The sequence below is a fragment of the Phocoena sinus genome, chromosome 19 (genome assembly GCF_008692025.1).
Source record: "Phocoena sinus isolate mPhoSin1 chromosome 19, mPhoSin1.pri, whole genome shotgun sequence".
In the NCBI taxonomy this organism is placed as follows: Eukaryota; Metazoa; Chordata; class Mammalia; order Artiodactyla; family Phocoenidae; genus Phocoena; species Phocoena sinus.
In genome coordinates, this window is record NC_045781.1 from 24750045 (window position 1) to 24768501 (window position 18457).

General features: G+C 45.9%; 1 protein-coding gene across 1 annotated transcript; it reads left to right on the forward strand.

The window, feature by feature from the left end:
* The first annotated feature begins 301 nt into the window (after positions 1-301).
* Positions 302-17650, forward strand: C19H16orf78 (chromosome 19 C16orf78 homolog). The gene is made up of 5 exons (XM_032612146.1): positions 302-451; positions 4246-4359; positions 4889-5024; positions 14883-15135; positions 17503-17650. Exons 1-5 carry the CDS (start codon positions 302-304, stop codon positions 17648-17650), a joined length of 801 nt encoding a protein of 266 aa, XP_032468037.1.
* The last annotated feature ends 807 nt before the right edge of the window (positions 17651-18457 follow it).

Consider the following 18457-nt stretch of genomic DNA (forward strand, 5'->3'; position numbering starts at 1 on the left):
TCCAAGTGATGGACAGTGCCTAAAGAGGGACAGTGGCCAAGAGGGGAAACCAGTGTCTTGCTCCACTCCGACCCCCATGGACAGCCTGACAGTGACCTCACAATCACCCTCTGGATCTCCTACCCTTGAAGGTTAATATCCCGGCTCTGGCCTAACGCTGCCCTTTATGTTCACATTTATGTTCACATCTAGGGGACAAAACCCTACCATCTGAGTCATCCAGGCCAGCAACCAGAGGCAGAGGGTTCAACAAAGCAAGAGTGTGCCACCTTTCCACCCAAGGCATGACCAAGGCTCCATGATGACAGAGTATTCAGAGGACCTGAAGGATTCCCTGCCCACAGAAAGGAAGTATGTGTGCAGGACGGCCGAGGAGAGGCGGATGTCAGACCTCAAGTGGGTGTTGGAGTGGCTGGAGCGGAGGCAGGGGAAGAAGAAGCAAGCTCTCCAGGTGTGTATTTACTGTCAAAGAAAACCTGCAAGGAAGGCTTCATTCGAGACTACTACTGTATGATGTGATGGGGTGAGGGGAGGGTTTGCAGCACTGGGGTGAGCCAGTAGGAAAGCACCGGAGGACATGGGGAGAGATTGTCACTGTGATCAGGCCATCCTTGTTGGCTAATTATCCCTATGTAGTTAGGCTCCTACCCTCCCACAGAGACTGGGAGATGGGAATGCTATCTTTCCTGATGATTACATTTCAAAGGGATGGCTCCCAAGCTCTGGAGAAAAACATTCCTGGATTATAAAGCTGGGCAAGAGGCTGGGAGAAGATTTACATCTCAAAGGGGCAGAGAAAGAATTTACAGGTGTAAATTGTCTAAAGGAATTGTTCTAGGAAAAGGGAGGTCAAGGTCCTAGAGTCAGGCAGAAACCTACCTAGTTTGGTCAAGGTGAAGGGACCTTAAAGCCATCTTGGTCAGTGTTGGAGAAGGGCTGAGAGGCAATAGCTTCTAGTGTCTTGATGATCTCAGAATGGGTCCTCCCACTGTCCCCAGGCACTTCCACCCCCATGATGGTCCCAGGGTCAGAGGGCATTCTCCACCTCCACTAGCCCCACTGGGACTCCTGCTAACGTACCTCTTCCTTTCTATCCTGCGTTAGAACTAGTTGTAACCGCCTGTCTTAGTCCATTTGGGCTGCTACAACCAAATACCATAGACCAGGTGGCTTAGAAACAACAGAAATTTCCTTCTTACAGATCAAGGTGCCAGCAGATTTGGTGTCTGATGAAGGCCTGCTTCATGGTTCATAGATGGCTGCCTCCTTGCTATATCCTGATAAAGAGGAAGAGTCAGGAGAGCTCTCAGGGGCCCTTTTTTAAGGCCCTAGTCCCATTTATGAGGGCTCCACCCTCATGACATAACAACCTCCTGAAGTCCCCACTTCCTGACACCATCACATAAGGAGTTAGGATTTCAGCATAGGAATTTAGGGGGACACAAACATTCAGTCTGTAGCACCACCCTTTCCTCTTTCTCCAGGAACTATGACAACCAATTTTGCCCCAGTTTCCCCCAGAGTTCCCCTCTGGGCCCATCGTCTACAGAAAATTAAGCCATGTCCTTGGAAAGTGGTCTCCTCTGCAGAAAGTGGCCTCCTCTGCCACCTAATCTTGACTCCCAGAGAAAAATGGGTGAAAACGGCATTACTATGAACAATGATAACTTTTATTAAGCGTTTCCTGTGCGCCAGGCCCTGTGCTTACTGCAATGAGCTGTCTGGTCAACTGCTCCCAGCAAGGCTACAAGGTAGGCACCGTTCTTACCACCAGCTGAAGGATAAGAAGCTGAGATGAAAAGGAATAATTTGCTTGAGCTCACAGAGCTAGTGAGGGGCCGAGCCAGGGCTCAACCTCAGATTTATCCAGTTTCCAAGCTCGTGGGCTGTCGGGCCCACGCACCATCACCACCTCCCCTTCTCCTGCTTCACCCGGTTCAGCGGCCCCTGCTTTTCAGGGGAGCTCCTGTTCTGGTTATGTGCTTACTTGGCAATTATAGTCAGAGAGATCTGGAGTGCCAGTTCCATCAGATACGTGTAAACACAACTGACAAACATATTTTACTCTGAGGCGTTAGTGATTTACCTACCCTCCCCCTTCCCCCCATTTTTGGGCCTCTCAGAACTCATTCGCTGAAATCATATTCAGTTCTATGATGAATATGTTTGATCCCATCTCTTCGTACTAAGATTATATTCCTTTTTAAAAATTTTTTATTGGAGTATAGTTGATTTACAATGTTGTATTATTTTCAGGAGTACAGCAAAGTGAATCAGTTATACATATACATATATCCACTCTTTTTTTTAGATTCTTTTCCCATATTGGCCATTACAGAGTATTAACTAGAGTTCCCTGTGCTATATAGCAGGTTCTTATTAGTAATCTATTTTATATACAGTAGCATGTATATGTCAATCCCAAGCTCCCAATTTATCCCTCCCCTACCCTTACCCCCTGGTAACCATAAGTTTGTGTTCTACATCTGTGATTCTACTTCATTTTTGTAAGTAAGTTCATTTGTACCATTTTTTTAGATTCCACATATAGGCGATATCATATGATATTTGTCTCAAAAGATTATACTCTAATAATGTTTTCACAGCTTTACCTTATATGTGGCTTTTATTGTAAATAAGTTTGGACCCAGGGAGGGAACCATTTAATCTGAAAATACAGTTAAATCTTCAAGCATCATTACCCTTACCAGAAGCATTTGTATTTCGAAAGACGCTCCTGAGAGAGAGAGGGTGATGCTTCCGTGGCAGGTCTCGTATGGCAGGTGGCGGGGGACACTTTAGTGAAGACGGTTGGAGGGGTGCTGTCCGCAGCCTCCTCTCCCTTCTCCTGGCAATCCAGGCTTTTCTCCACTTCAGCACGATTATGGAGCTACCCAGAGGGCCGTGCCCCTTGTGATCCATTTGCAATCCATGAAGACCCCTGAAGTCTCAAAGTCTCAGCCACGGGGGCCACTGAATCGTGGCTATTGCAGTTTCCTTGGGTCTGTGGTATCACCACATCCATTCCACTCAGGTTCCTCCAAAAATGGGGGCTGGCAGCTACTCAGGTGACTCTTGAGGAGAGGCTGAGGGTTGAGAAGAGAAGGTGGGAGGTGGGTCACCCACGGGAGAGCCGGCCTTAGTCTCTCTCTAATCACCCTGCAGCATCAACCCTGGACCCAGCTTGCGCCCCTTCCCCCCACTAAGCCAAACAAAACCCTGAAGTTGAGTAGCACCCCGTCCTTTGATGGCCTCAAGCAGGACCTTGGACAGCTTCCTTCCACACATCCAGATGGCTTATCCAAACCCTCCTTCCGCCCATACAGTGTGGCTAACATTCATGGAGGGCTTAGCACTTCTGCGCAGTGATTCATGTATTTCCCACTATGACCCTATGAAGTAGGTTCTGCTGTCGTCCCCGTCCTCAGAGAGAGCCGTCCCTTGCCCGAGGTTGCTCAGACACTCAGCCAATAGAGCAGGATTGCAAGCCGGGCTGTCAGCCCTGGAGACCAGTCTCAGCCATCACCCCATGACCCCGACACCCTACAGCACACCCGAAGAGGAAACCTAGTTGATTCAGCTTCCCCACGATGCTCCAGCACCCCATGCCCACCCCTTAGACATGGGTCTGGATGTGCGTCTGTGGGATCCTCCTCCAATGGGCAGTGCCGCTCCCTAATGAGCCTTACTCTTTCCCTGGGTGCTCCTGGTGGCAGCTTTCGGGCCGATCACACGTACTCTGAATGGACTTGCATGTGCCTCACCTTCCTTTCCCAGCAGGCAGACAGGAACACCCAGGGAAACAGAAAGGCAGGAGGCATTGTGATCACAGCTCTGGGAGGACAAGACCGGGTGGGAGTGGGACAAGGAGAGGAGGTGTTCTGGGCACAGGGAACAGCCCTGGCTGGGCTTGAAGACTGGAGGTCGCGGTAGGGAAGTGGCAGCGAGAGAGGCCGTCTGAGGGCCAGAAGGAATACCTACCAGGCTGGGGCATGGGGCCCTCACGTGGAGGGCGATAGTGATGGATTTTGAGGTGGAGAGGGACAGCCAGACCTGGGGTTGGAAGGCCATCCTGGGGGTGGTGTGATATGGACACCGGGTGCGTCAGGAGGCAGAGGGGCTGCAAGGGGGAAAGGGAGCGCCAGAGTGGGTGCAAAAGCTGTGTGGCACCTTCCACTCTGCAGGGTGCAGGGCTGGTCTGTGCCCAGTGGGCCAGCCACTGGGTTTTTCTCCCTGTTCTTTCAGAAGAACAAACCCAAGGTGGTGACGCTCTCTGCAGCACCTGTGAAGGAAGAAAAGAAAGCCCAAAATGTCCAGAACCAGCAGGGAGGGAACCACCAGGTGGCATTCTCTAAGCAGGTGACACAGCCCCACCACTGTCTCCACATGAAGGAGGGGCACCCACTCTGCTCCTGCGTGGGATCAGCTACTCTTTTTAAAATTTAAAGCTCTAAAATTCACTCCTGCCCCACACTAGCACCCAAATGGATCACCTGCCCCCTCCACCCATCCAGCCCCCACCTAACACTCTGCACACCCCGGTGGGAAGACTTGCACCGCTGTGGTAGAGTTCATTCTTCCCGAGTGCCACCTCCCTCCCCTAAATCACTCAGGAGTGCCACTGGAAAGAGGAGACCGCCAGCGAAGGCTGTGGTTTCCAAGGTCCCTCATGGCCTCCCTCTGAGCTATAGGGACAGAAGGGAGGCGCTGGTGAGCAGACACCAGTGTGCATCCCTGTCCCAGTGTCCCAGCACCCAGAGCAGGACTCTCCTTAGGCCCCCTCGCCTGCCTTTCAGCAAGCCCTTGAACTTGTTCATTTCAGGAATGAAGGAGGCGGAGCCAGATTCCTGTTCTCTAGCCTGTAATGTCTCTCCAGCTCCCCTCCCAGGCCTCAGGGCAAAGCTCCAGAGAGGATGGGGAAGCCTCCGCCCTATACCGAAGGCTCTACAGAGTGGAAGCAAAGGGAAAACGCCCCAGCAGCATGACCCCGGGCAACTACCCCAAGGATGCACCTAGGAAATCTGGTAAGGGAAGCGCCTTGGTCCGGATGCCAGAACTGTCCTCATAACTGGCCTCCTATCAGAGGGACCAAAGGCTCACAGCATCCTTAGGGCAGCACCATCCATGTCAACCCAACCTCTGTGTATGCAGGAGCCCCACGTGACTGTTTGGGGAATCACAGCGCAAGGGGGTGTGACCTGGACAGGAGGCGAGCAGATGTCAAGGCTCAGCTGGCACCAGGGTGTTCTCTTCTCAGGAAGCCAGTATAACGTCCCCCAGGTTCCTGAAGCCATTTTGGTGACATCAACCTCATGTCCAAATGATCTAACTAGTTTAGATACTGTGACAATGTCAAGGTGCTACAGAAGGTACCAACCCTGCTGGCTTGAAATCTGCCAGGTGATGCTTGCACCCAAGAAGAGGTGGGCTTGGGTTATGCCAGATACCTATTGCCAAGACTGCCTGAGTTCAAATCCCAGCCCCACCAATCGACAACACTTGTATATGAGATGTTATATAATCCCAAGCCACTCCAACTCTGGGGTCTAGTTTTCACATCCATAAAATGAAACATAACATGACCTGCCTCACAGTATAGTTGTGGGTTGAGGCACGGAACATACTTAGCCTGATACAGAGTAGGTGCTCAATAAATGTTAGCAAATGGTTATTTCTAAGTAAACATTTTGCTAACGTTCTCTGGTGGGCTGTGTTGGAAAAACAGATGCATTTATTGTGCCTGACCCCTTGGGATGGAGGCGTATGGTAAAAAAGAAATCTGGAAGGGATTCCAATTAGCCCAAAGAAAGAGGGGCAACAGCCTCCAAGCAAGGGCTCATTCTCCTGTACAAACTGCCCCCATTGTGCCCAAGAAAAGCTCTTTTTTTCTTTTTCATTGAAAAAGTCATTGTAACCAAACTGTAGCTATTTGCCAGTCAGAATTAAATATGATTGGCTCTAAATGCAAGGCAGGATCCTGGACTGAATCCTAAAATCGCTCTTCAGTGAAAAAACTGGTGAGACCCAGAAAAGCTCTGTAATGTGCCCATGTTAATTGCTTGTTCCCTGCTTATGTAAGATGTTAACATTAGGGGAAACTGAGTGAAGGGTGTATAGGAACTCTCTGTACCATCTTCGCAACTCTTCTGTAAATCTTAAAGTACTCCAAAATAAAAAGTTTATTTAAAAAGTAGAAAGAGATTAACTTATGTCCTATGGGAAGCCCCACACCTTCCCCAAGTTTCCCGTCACTCTCAGTGTCCTGGTCCTGCTGGGACCCTGAGCATCTGTAGGTCTCACTTCCAGTGGCTGTTCCCTTCTCCCTGCTCTCTGCCAACCCAAACACAGAACACATTTCCTTCACTTCTCCCCAAACCTTTCACATGAAGCCTTTATGTATAAGCAGACTTTACTGAAGGTTTCGGGCAGCAAAGGGAAATAATTACATCACAGACTTCACAGCAAATGTATTAGAAGTTGATTACAATCCCCTCTTGTTCTTCAAAGTCCTTGTCCCCTGCCACCAGGAGATTTCTCTGGCTACATTTCCTGCAGGGGTGGCCTCCAGATGTTTTCCTCAACCCCAAGCACCCAAGTCACAAGATTTAAGGAGGTGCCCTCTCTCAGGTGCCAACCCTGCACTTTCATGAGCCTGAGAGCAAGCACCTCCTTAAATTTTGTCCCCTGGGTACCTCGTTTGTCTCACTCTAGTCCTGATTCTGCCCAGCTCTCCCTCTTCCCTCTTTCCTCTCCCCTCCATTCCATCCTCTGCCTTCCTTGCCCTGCACATTCCCATTGGCTTCTTACATCAAGGGATCACCTTGTTTCCTTTGTTTCACTGTCTCATTCCACACTCAATGTAATCTATCAAGATATTTTCCTAAACAAAGGCAGTTCCTTCCCTAAGAGAAACTCTCATGCGAGTCGATTCATTTTTTTCATTTCACTGAACAAAGATGCCAGCAGGGCAGGCTGACTCTCCAGCTATTTTGTCTTCTGCATTTCCCCCTGCATCTGCCCAGCCCTGTCTCGCACAAAACCACCCTGTTGGAGAGCAGTCTTCCCTCTCCTAATGTAATACAACCAATGGCCACTGGGGGGCCGCAGGTGCTCACGCCCCTCAAGCGCAGCAGCTGTTCAGAGACATCCAGGAACCACCTGCGCACCCAGGTGTGGCACCCAGGACTGAGTCAGGGCTGAGCCTGGGCATAGCAAGGGGAACTTACTGTGAAGGCTGTCAGGAAGCCTGAAATGAGTGAGCAGGATCTGGTTTGGGAGTGCAGCCTCTAGGAAGGGCGTAGAGGCAGTTAAGGGCTAAAGCAGGAGTCTAAGATGGTATAAGTGTCGATCAAGGAAAAGTATTCTAGACCAGAACATCTATTTCTAACCTCAGCCCCACTCAGCAACCAGATCATTAGCGTCATTTTCAAGAACCAGATCCCCTGTGTGTCCCAAGTCCCCTGTTGGAAGAGTAAGCTCTTTCCACTCTCCACGTCATGGTTCTGTGTGACTTGGTGGGCATGACCATCGAACATTCCCCACCACCTTCGGGACTGGAATGTGACAACTCAGCCTGTGCAATCACAACCACTCCTGCTCTTCTGTGTTTCCAGTGTTGTGATGGCCACAAAATCAGGATCTGCCAAACACTGTGAGTGCTCTGAACGAATGATATTAACTGTCCCTGGCTCCAGAGCACCGAAGCTAATAGGAACAACAGAGACAACACCCGTGTGGAATACTTTTGCTTTTCAGAGAAGACTGTTTCGCCTTTGTCACCTCACCTAATTTTCACAAAAGCTCCCACTCACTCCCTTTAAACTGCTGAAATGCCCCTGTCCCTCCACTGATTACCACGTGGCACATTCAGGATGCTACAGTCTGCTGCCACTCCCTTCTGCTCCATTGCCTCTCTTCCCTTGAGTTCCCTGAGCACACTTTCTTCTACTTTCTTTCCTCTTTCACCACCCTGTCCTGGTCCCCTCTGAGGGCTCACCCATACATGTTGACTCCTTGCCCCCCTCCCAATACGGCCTCTAGGTCAGCCCAACCCAGACGCAAGGCAGCAAGAGATCCATATGGGGGCTTCCCTGGTGGCGCAGTGGTTGAGAGTCCGCCTGCCGGTGCAGGGGACGCGGGTTCGTGCCCCGGTCCAGGAAGATCCCGCGTGCTGCAGAGCGGCTGGGCCCGTGGGCCATCACCGCTGAGCCTGCGCGTCCAGAGCCCGTGCTCCGCAACGGGAGAGGCCACAACAGTGAGAGGCCCACATACTGCAAAAAAAAAAAAAAAGAGAGAGAGATCCATATGGCTAAGCTGAAGCTGCGGTCTTGGGTCACCTCACTTCTGTGAATAAAGGATGCAAAATATCCCCATTTGGTGAGCTTCTTTCCCCTGCTTCATCTGATTCCATTAAGGCTTCTCTGACCCGCACATAATCTCCACTTAAATTTATTAACCTCGTATATTTCTAACTTGCTACTAACCAACCTTCCCTTCTTTCCCCCTTCCCAGACCTCAATTTCCCCTCTGAATTCCCCACTGATCAATACTGCTATTCTCATCCCATTATACAAGTTTCCTGGCTGATTCTATCCAAAGGAGTGGCTTTAACCACTGTCTAGTGAATTCCAAATCCAAATCTCCAGACAGCCTTTTCTCCTGAGTTCCATCTACATGCCTGCTCCCAGTGTTAGCCTGGATGTCCCTCAGGCTCCGCAAACCCCCATGCCTCCCCTTCACAGGGGCCGTCGCACTGGCCCAGCACAGTGGCCCAAGTCAGAAGTTGTCTCCCTCCACGACCCTTTATGACCCATTACTGGGTCCTGGAGATTGTACCTCTCTCATACCTTTCATGCCTTTCACTTCCTCTCCACTTTAACTACTATTATTTAAGTTGAACCCCGACCCTAAGAACCTCCAATAGCTTTCCTCCTCTGTGGCTACCAAACTGGCCTTTCTAATTTATTCGGGTCTTTATATTTAAAGGGAGTTTCTTAGAGGCGGCAGATGATTGGGCCTTGCATTACTTTCAATCCAGTCTGACAATTTCAATCTTCCCATTGGGATATTTAGACCATTTACACTGAATGTAATCATTGATATGGTTGAGTTTAAACCTACCATGTTGGTATTTGTTTCTAACTTATTCCATCTATTCTTTGCCCTCCCCGTCCTGTTTTTCTGCCTTCTTTTGGGCTGAGTAGTTTTTGTGATTCCATTTTATCTTCTTTGTTGGCTTGTGAACTATAACTCTTTGTTGTGCTATCTTAGTAGTTGCTTTAGGGTTGACAGGATTCATCTTTGACATATCACAGCCTCCCTTCACCTCATAGTCTGTATCACTCACGTAGAACATAAGGAACTTACAAGAGTATACTTCCATTTCTCCTCTCCCAACCCTCAGGATATTGTTGCCATTCACTGTATTTCTCCATAAGTTATTATAAACCCCACAATACACTGTTATTACTCTTGCTTTAAGCAAATATCTTTTAGAGAGACTTCAGTGTTTATCCATAGTTAACATTTCTAGTGCTCTTCATTGCTTTACACAGGTCCAGCTTTCTGCCTGGAGTCATTTCCTTCTGCCTAAAGATCTTCCTTCAACAGTTCTTATGGTGTGGGCTTGTTGGTGACAAATTCCTTCAGCTTTTATATATCTGAAAAGGTCTTTATTTCACTTTTGTTTCTGAAAGGTACTTTTGCTGAGTGTAGAATTCTAGACTGACAAGCTTTTTTCTTCAATGCTTTAAAGTTGTGCTCTGCCTTCTAGCTTGCATTGTCACCAGTGAGAAGTTGGCTGTCATCTTTATTTATGTGTTCCCTGTAACGTATCTTTTTCCTCTGACTTCTTTGGAAGTTTTCAAGCATCTTGATTATGATGTGTCTTGATGTTGTTTGCTTCATGTTTCTTGTGTTTGTGTCTGGGGTTTGTTGAGATTCTTGGTTTATAGTTTCCATCATATTTGGAAAATTTTGGACCATTATTTCTTCAAATATATTTTCACTCCTCCACTCTCCTCCTCTCCTTCAGGCACCACAATTACACATATTTGAAGTTCTGCAACTCAGTAGGGTTTTTCCCCAGTCTTTTCTCTCTGTGTTTCATTTTGTATAGTGTCTGTCGCTATGTCTTCAAATTCACTGATTTTTCCTTCTACAATACCTAATCTGCTATTAATCCCACCCAATGTATTTTTCATACTAGACATTGTAGTTTTCATGTCTAGAATTTCAATTTGGGTCATTTTCAACCTTCTGTGTCTCACCTTAGCATGCTCAAGCTTTGTTGAACATACAGAGCTATACAGTTATAATAGCTGTTTTAGTGGTCTTGTCTACCAGTTCTATCTATGTAGTTTCCTCTCCCGCATAACTAGTATTCAGCTGAGAGAAGCTTCTGCAGATCTCTGCAGCTCTCCATGCAGTTTTCTCCTGTTACTCTGCCCTGTGAATTCTAGCTTCCTTGGCCCATTTAAATTGTCTATTCTCTCCCCAACTCAGGGAAACTGCTAGATATTATCTAGGTTTTCCCCTCCCTGTGCTGCAACCTGGAAGCATCTCCCAGCTCTCAGCTGGGGGTCCCATGGGACTCACCTCTTCCTTTTCTCAAGAGCCACTGCCCTGAATTACCTGTTGTCCAATGTCTGAAAAAGCCTGTTTCATGTATCTGGCCCCACTTTATAGCTGCTTAAGATGGAAGGATAAATCCAGTCCCTGTTACCCTATCTTGGCTGGAAGCAGAAGTCTCACATTGGCTTTTCCAAAGCACAAACCTGATTGAGTGCAATGACAAGTCATTGAAAAGTTTTAGGAAGGAAGCTACCAAGTTAGACTTGAATTTTTAAAAGGTGATTCTGGCTAAGGGCCTCTAAAAGATGCTGGGAAAACGCTGGGAACACATTTCCAAAGTAAACCTTGACAAAGTCTGAGCATCTAGACTAAGAAAATGGAACTCATTTGGCTTTCTCTCCTTGCCCACTATGCTCAGAGCATTCTGTCCATGCCAGGCAAGGGTGCATTCCTAATGCGGAGAGTTGGAGGGCAGTTACCAACTCTGTCTCTATGAGTACAGAGTAGTCCCTGGAGTCCCAAACATAGCTCACCAGAAATCTTAACTTATCTGTTCATCCATGGACTCAGGAACATGGGACATTTTGTCCAAGAGGGTAGCCAGGATAATCTCCCAGAAAAAGGCACTGACAACCTGGGTTCACATTTTCCTGGATCCACCACTGTCTGGCATCTTGGGCACATGACTTAATCTCTCCAATCCTCCACTTTCCCATTTGTTCAATGGATGTGACATGGTTGTGAGACTGTAGCTGCCCCCCCTCCCTAGAAAGGCTTTAGAACACTGCCTGGCACATAAGTTATGCAATAAGTGTTAGCTAATATGTAAAATTATCATTACCCTTTCTATTACTACTCTTCTTTCCTACGTGAGACCTACCTTGACCCAGAAGAGGATCAGATGTCTCAGGAAAGGCTGTGGCCCTTTCTCCAAGGGATTCCAATTTGTGTCAATGAAGATGTGTAGCTCAGATTCTCCTGGAACATAGGACCAATTTCCACCATGCACAGACTGCTAACACCACCTGACCCTATCACTCTATTAGGGGCCAGCTGTCAGTTTAGAGAGCCATTCTGGACATAAAGATTCCAGTTCAGCCACTGACTCATTATGAGACCATGGGCAAGTCAAAGCTTCTCTCCAGGCCATTTTCCCTCCATTTATGTAATTGTAGAAGGTCTAGACTCCCCCAGACATATCCTGGTAGAATTCCTTAATTTTACTTATGAAATCTTGCAAGCTTACAGGAAGAACAACTTACTTACAAAGGAAAAAGAGTCAAATTAGCATCAATCTAGAAGTGAAATGAACACCTATAGACTACTGAGAGCAAAGACTTATAATCTCATAATCCTATCCTCAGCCCGTATATAAGTTACCGTCAGGGTGAATGAATGATATTTGCAAATTCAGAAATATTTAGGGACTTTCTCAGCCATTTATCCATTCATCTATAGAAAATGCCCTAGAAGAGGGCAGAGGCACCAAAGTAGGAAATAATTGGTTTAAAAATCAAAACCTAGATACACACTTAAAATCACATGATATAGAAAGAATGAAAAAATGATAGGCAAAGAGATAACAAGAAATGCAAACATATGAGGTGGGTTTAAGGCTAAAAGAAACAACAGGGTAAAAGAGGGATATTTTAAAATGTTAAAGAGAACAAATGATAACAATAAACCTACACACAACAAAAAAATAGTAGTTAAATAAACATTTAGAAATGCAAAGAGAATCTGACAAAAATAAAGTTATACTAGGAGACTGCAAAATACCTCTTTCAGAACCCAATAGACAGATCAAAGAGGCAATTACAGTAAGTGCCTAGAAGAATCTAACAGTGTAATTGACAAACCATAACTTTATAGTTGAACAGAGAACACACATTTTTCTGTGACCAAAGAATATTTCTAAAAATCATCTGTATATTCATCAAAAGAAAACATTAACCTTCACAAGAGTAAAGATTTCAGGGCCACCTACAGTATCCTAACACAATAATTAGAATTAAAATTAAAAGGTAATCTCAACAGAAATTAAGAAATACTCCTAAAATACCATTATTTCAAAGAAAAAAGCTACTGAAAATAAGTCTGTTTCATACCAAAATCCATGGGATGAAGGCGAAATCTATGCCCAGAAGAAAATTTACAGCAAAAACTAAAAGTAATCGTTCTTGTCTGTATAAAACAAACCAAAAAATTAACACTTTTATTAATTTAATGATATAGAAGAAATAATTAATATGAAAAAGAGAGAATTAATACATTAAATACCAGCTAAGATTAATGAAGTACAAGATTAAAAGTAGTTAAAAGGATAAATTCAAAAACCAAGTGACAAACAGTATGAAGTTATCATGAGCCTTGTCAAAAGAAGAGACAAAAATATACAAGATTTTATATGAGAAAGGATGCATAAGCAAAGATAAGAAATACATTAAATGAATTATAATAGAATACTATATGCACGTCTACACAATACATTTGAAAATCCATCATAAATGAATAATTTCCTATCAGACTATAAATTATCAAAATGGACATAGTAAAGAGTAGAAAAGTTGAATAGAGCAATTTCTGAGGTAAAAATTGAAAGATGGTAGACATTTCCCCACTACAAAAGGCACCAGGACAAATGATTTCACACCAAGTTCTACCTAACATTTAAAAAGCAAATAATCCCAATGTCACTTCAACTATTGCAGGCCATGTAAAATACAGACATTTGTGCATTAATTTGACAAGCCATCATAACCTTAAACTTAAAAGATTAGGCAAAAAAGCAGGCCAATCTCACAATAATAGATGATTTTTGAATGATTTAAAAACTTGTAGCAAATAGACTTAATGTATGAAAATATAGCAAATATATCCACATATGAAATGAATAATAAATCATGACCAGGTGGGATTTATTATAGCAGGTTACGAATGGTTCAATATCAATATCAATAATCAATAATTGATCAATATCAATCAATATCAATAATTGATAATATCAATATCAATAATGGTTCAATAATCAATATCAAGATATCTAATAACATAATTTATTACATCAAGAAATTAAAAGAAAACCATATGATCAGTAGATGATAGAAAAGCAATAAATAGAATCAAGCAATTATTACTAATAAAAACTCTATGTAAACCAAAAGCAAAGCTGCTAAATATTATAAAACATATTCCAAAAATAGTGGCAAATATTCTAAATGATGAAATGCTGGATCACTTTCATTAAAATCAGGAACAAAATGAGGCATGACTGCTATCATCATTATTGACATGGTTTTGGAGGGTCTGTCAAATGCAACATGTCAAGAGGAGTACATAAATTTTATAAATATTAAGAGGGATATATTTTCATTTTTCTCCTGATATGATTGCCTTTCTACAAAACTCAAGAAATTCTAGTCAAAAAATAATAAAATCTGGGCTTCCCTGGTGGCGCAGTGGTTGAGAGTCCGTCTGCCGATGCAGGGGACACGGGTTCGTGCCCCGGTCCGGGAAGATCCCACATGTTGCGGAGCGGCTGGGCCCATGAGCCATGGCCGCTGACCCTGTGCGTCCGGAGCCTGTGCTCTGCAACAGGAGAGGTCACAACAGTGAGAGGCCCACGTACAGCAAAAAAAAAAATAATAATAATAATAGTAAAATCTGGTATGGTTGTTGGTGTACTAGAAAACAAAATTTTAAACAGTAGTGTTTTCTCTATACTAGCCACACCAGTTAGAAATAGAAATGAAAAGAAAATATTCCACTCGCACAAGTAAAAATCTGTAAAATACAGAGGAGTATGTTTAACAAGAAAATAATTAAGGTCTCCAAGCTCTAGTCCCATCTAGTCTGATGGGTAACATCAGACCCTCACTACTTCATTTCATATATGTGTGTCTTTGTTCCTCCTGTCCGCCCAGGCTGTTCCTCCCTTTTTCATCTGATAAACTATTTGTCCTTTAAAAATCCAGCTCAGAGTTGATCTCCTCTGATACCTTCCCCTAACCCCCCTTTAGGCTAACATTCACTTTAGGTGAATTTTCTCTGGGGAGGGAGAGAAGATTGAGAGAAGGAAATGAATGAAAGGAGTGAAAGGGAATGAGTTGAGGAGATGAGGGGAAAGGAGGGAGAAAAAGATGAATGGGGATTAAACAAATGCTAAGGAGAACCTGCCAAAGCCTTGAAAAGACCTCATATCTCTAATGTTTGAAGCCCTTGCAGCCTTCCAGGTCTCATCCCCTTCCTGTCCACCCTACTGCTCACCCCTACCAGGATCTAACTCCCTGGTGACATCTGTCCAATTTCAGACTTAGACGTCAAGGATGAAATCACCCAAGAGTCCACTCAGCTCTCAACGCCATACCATCAACAAAGCATCATAGAACCCATGTTACAGGATGCTATCTTTGTCCCACGGAAGTCAACCCTCTTGCAAGATTGGGTTGGCAAGACGCCCGACGCCTCCTACGAGCATAAGCTGAAGAGCCTCATGGAGAAGGGCAGCGAGCCCAAGATGGAGACGGTGAGGATGCTGAAGCCAGAGGAGGTGCTGAGCTGCCGGTGAGCAGCCCTGTGCAGGCGGGGCTGTGCGCATTCTGCAAGACCAGGCTTTGCTCACGACTGTCTGTGGTTCATGCACCTGGGCTGAGCCCAGAGCAAGGGAGGGTGGCTGCCGCATGTCCGGGCTCTGTCTTTGAGTCCCAGAGGGCTGCTCCAGGGCTGAAGCTGTTGGATTTCTGAGCAGCCTCACTCGCTAGAGGATCGTCTCCTGAATGGACACGACATTTAGGTGCTGCCATTTTGACGCCACGCCTTTGGACGCATACACAACCTTTCTAAAATTTCTCTTTGTTTCACAAAAGAAACCATGAATATTATTCACAAAGGAAAGAATGAGTTGTTTGTGGCCTTGTTTTAACAGGAAACTCCCCCAAGATCCTTTACACTAATGGTGTTGAATTGCTGGTGACAGTAGCCGCCACTCCCAGGGCTACCTGCTGTACGTTTGGGGTTTTAGACTCCAAAGGGACCATGAACAAAGTATGAAACCATTTGGTATTTACTGCTCTTACCAAGGGGTCTCACTTGTTGCTTGTTCTTTGTCATACTTATCAAGACCCACTGGTTTTCAGCAACACCAAACAGCTTGGTTTCTGCCCCCAAATCCAAGCATCCCTCCCCAGCCCAATGTTATTCTTTACTGTAAAGATGTAACTGACAACACTCAGAAACTTTGGCAAAGGAGGAAATAGGACAAGAGACTAAGGTAGTCAGCCTTGTAGAGTTCACAGCAGTGAACTCGCCTGTAGGTTTCAGACCGCCTCAGATGCCTGGCGTCCGAGGGCCCCATCACACAGTCCTGCTCTGCTGGCTAACTGGCTGAAAGATGGACAGGCAGTCTCCTCCACTAGAGGGCGTTCTGGCTCATGCCACCTCCACAGCTGGATGACTTTGGCTATGGGTTTCAAGTTGATAAAGTGGTTTTAATTGACTCTGGCCAAAGACAGCCTACCTGGGCTCCATGGTGGGGACAAAAGAGACTTGGACAGGGTAGGGGGAGAGAATATTTGGAGAGATGGCAATTAACAAGCCATTAGAAAAACACCCAAGAAAAGAATGAAATTGTCCTTTGCAATCTTAGTGAGCGTCCACAGGTAGATATGTGTGAGATTGTCCCCTGGGGCTGGGCTGGTCAGGGAAGGATGGGGTTGACCTGAGCCGTGTCGGGGAAAGGTAGTACAGGTATAGGGGCTGGTGAGTGAGGTCTGAGCTGCCTGTAAGAACAGGGAAGCTCTGGGCAGATCTTCAAAGAGAAGCGAAGTTCCCTGGTGGCCTACTGGTTAGGATTTCAGGCTTTCGCTGCCAAGGGCCTGGGTTCAACCCCTGGCTGGGGAACTAAGATCCTGTGGGCCACAGGTATGGCCAAAAAAAAAAGAAAGAAGAAAAAAAGGAAAGAGTAGGGAGGCCATTCCCAATGGGTAGAAAAGCCAGGTTCTATCAATATGCAGCTCCTCCCCCACCATCTGTAGCAAATTAACCAACGGAATGCAGCCTGAATCGGGGACCTCCCTCCTTATACTAAAGCTGGGAGCAAGGTCAAAGTTGATGGTGGAATAAGGAATATGATGGCAGAGATACTGTCTAAATCACATAGATGGCATCAGTCCTATTCTTCAGTACAAGTCAGAATGGTGGGGCTTTAGCTAATATTTTAAATCAGTGTTTTAATTTTAATTTTTTAATTGAAAATTGTAATTGTTTGAATACTATTAAAAATACTCACCTCTATTCCTACAGTTTTCTCAGCCTTTATTTCCACTGTCCTGGATTTCCCCCAGTCCTTGGCCTCACTCAGATTATACACACATGGCAGTGATGAGAGAAAACACCTAACAATTTGCATCCTGGTTTTTTCTCCCCATTTGGCAATAACGTCACAGCCATATTGCATTTTCTTCTTCCTAACGACGTTTTAACACTAGCAGAAGAGTCCTTGAAGTGGATATTCCATTTTTTGCTTGACCATTCCTCTGTTGATGGAATTTCCTATTTTCCTATTGTTGATAACCCCCAAATAAACACTTTTGTTTATGTAGCTTTTCCTTCCATTGAATTCTCTTCTTGGGATAAGTTGAGGACCTGAGTCAAAAATAATAAAACTGGTTTTTTGGGGGGTGGGGCAGGAGGTGCTTGGCACATATGTTGCCAAATTGATTTCCAAAAGAGTTATACCAATAAAAACACCCACCAAGTCTGTGGGGTGTCCCAGTCTTTTATGAGACCTCTGTCAGCTCCAGAAATGTCTGGAGGGCCAGTCCCTTACAGAGGTCCCACACTGTCGCTCTTTAACTCTAAGCTCTTTTCAATGAAGTTTGCGCCTGCAGTGACTCCACCCTGAACTGACCTCTTTGGCCTTGTCTCGCACAGATACCTGAGGTTGTCCAAGAACAATATTCGAACTTTGCTCAAGCTGTGCAAGGATGCAGGAATGAACGAGGACATCCACCCCCACGTGGTCGAAGAAGAGAGAGATGCTAAAAAGGTGTTCAACCAAAACATCAGTGTAGCCCTCTAAATAGCTCCTCTTCCCGGCCACCTCAAGCCCCCTCCGCTGTTGGACCCTCGGTCATCAGACGCCACCCTCTGGCACACCACACCTGGCTCTTCAGACCTGGGGCATCCCCTTATGACAGTAGCGATCAGGAAACAAGGTTAGACTGCTTGGATCATTGCACTGACGTAGTGTTTTGTCCTCACCATCCAAGTCAGAACCAACGCAGGAGAAACTATAGGTTTCCTCCCCACCCCCCAAAGAACACTCCTTGGAAAAGCCTTCTTAGAAAGGAAGTCTTAGAAGAAGTGAGAAATGGGAGCCCAGAGCCTCCAGAGGGATTTCAGGAGGGACAAAGTATTGAGGGGCTGCTGGGGACACATACACCCCAGGTCTTGCCCAGCCATCCCCACTACCTCCTGTGGCAGACACGGCTCCGCGGGGAGCTGGCCCTCGTGTGTGTAGGGTGGGAAGCTGATCGGGAGAGCAGGAGGGAGAGGACTCTGTCAACCCAGGTAAACAAGGATTACTCAGAGAAGTCACAGAGGGCAAGGAACTGGCTCAGAGTCACACAGGTGAGAAGCGGCAGGGCTGGGATGGGAAGAGTGTCCTCACCGTAGTCTCCCGTTCTTGCCTGATGGAGCTCCTGGCAAATCCTGCCCGACACTTCGGAGATGCTGCCTTCCTCTCATGCAGCAACGGCCAATGGAGGTCCCTGTAAGCATTCAAGTAAGTTCAAATCCCAACTGCCCCACTTACTAGCTGTGTGACTTTTGGCAAGTTACCACCCTTCTCTGTGCCTTTGTTTCCTCATCTGTAAAATGGGGCTAA

Bases quoted from the DNA above. Each gene is read 5' to 3' on its own strand.
- C19H16orf78 (XM_032612146.1), top strand. From the start codon at position 302: ATGACAGAGTATTCAGAGGACCTGAAGGATTCCCTGCCCACAGAAAGG. The intron at 4,360-4,888 runs GTGACACAGCCC...CTCCCCTCCCAG, and splicing joins AGGTGGCATTCTCTAAGCAG to GCCTCAGGGCAAAGCTCCAG. The intron at 5,025-14,882 runs GTAAGGGAAGCG...GTCCAATTTCAG, and splicing joins GGATGCACCTAGGAAATCTG to ACTTAGACGTCAAGGATGAA.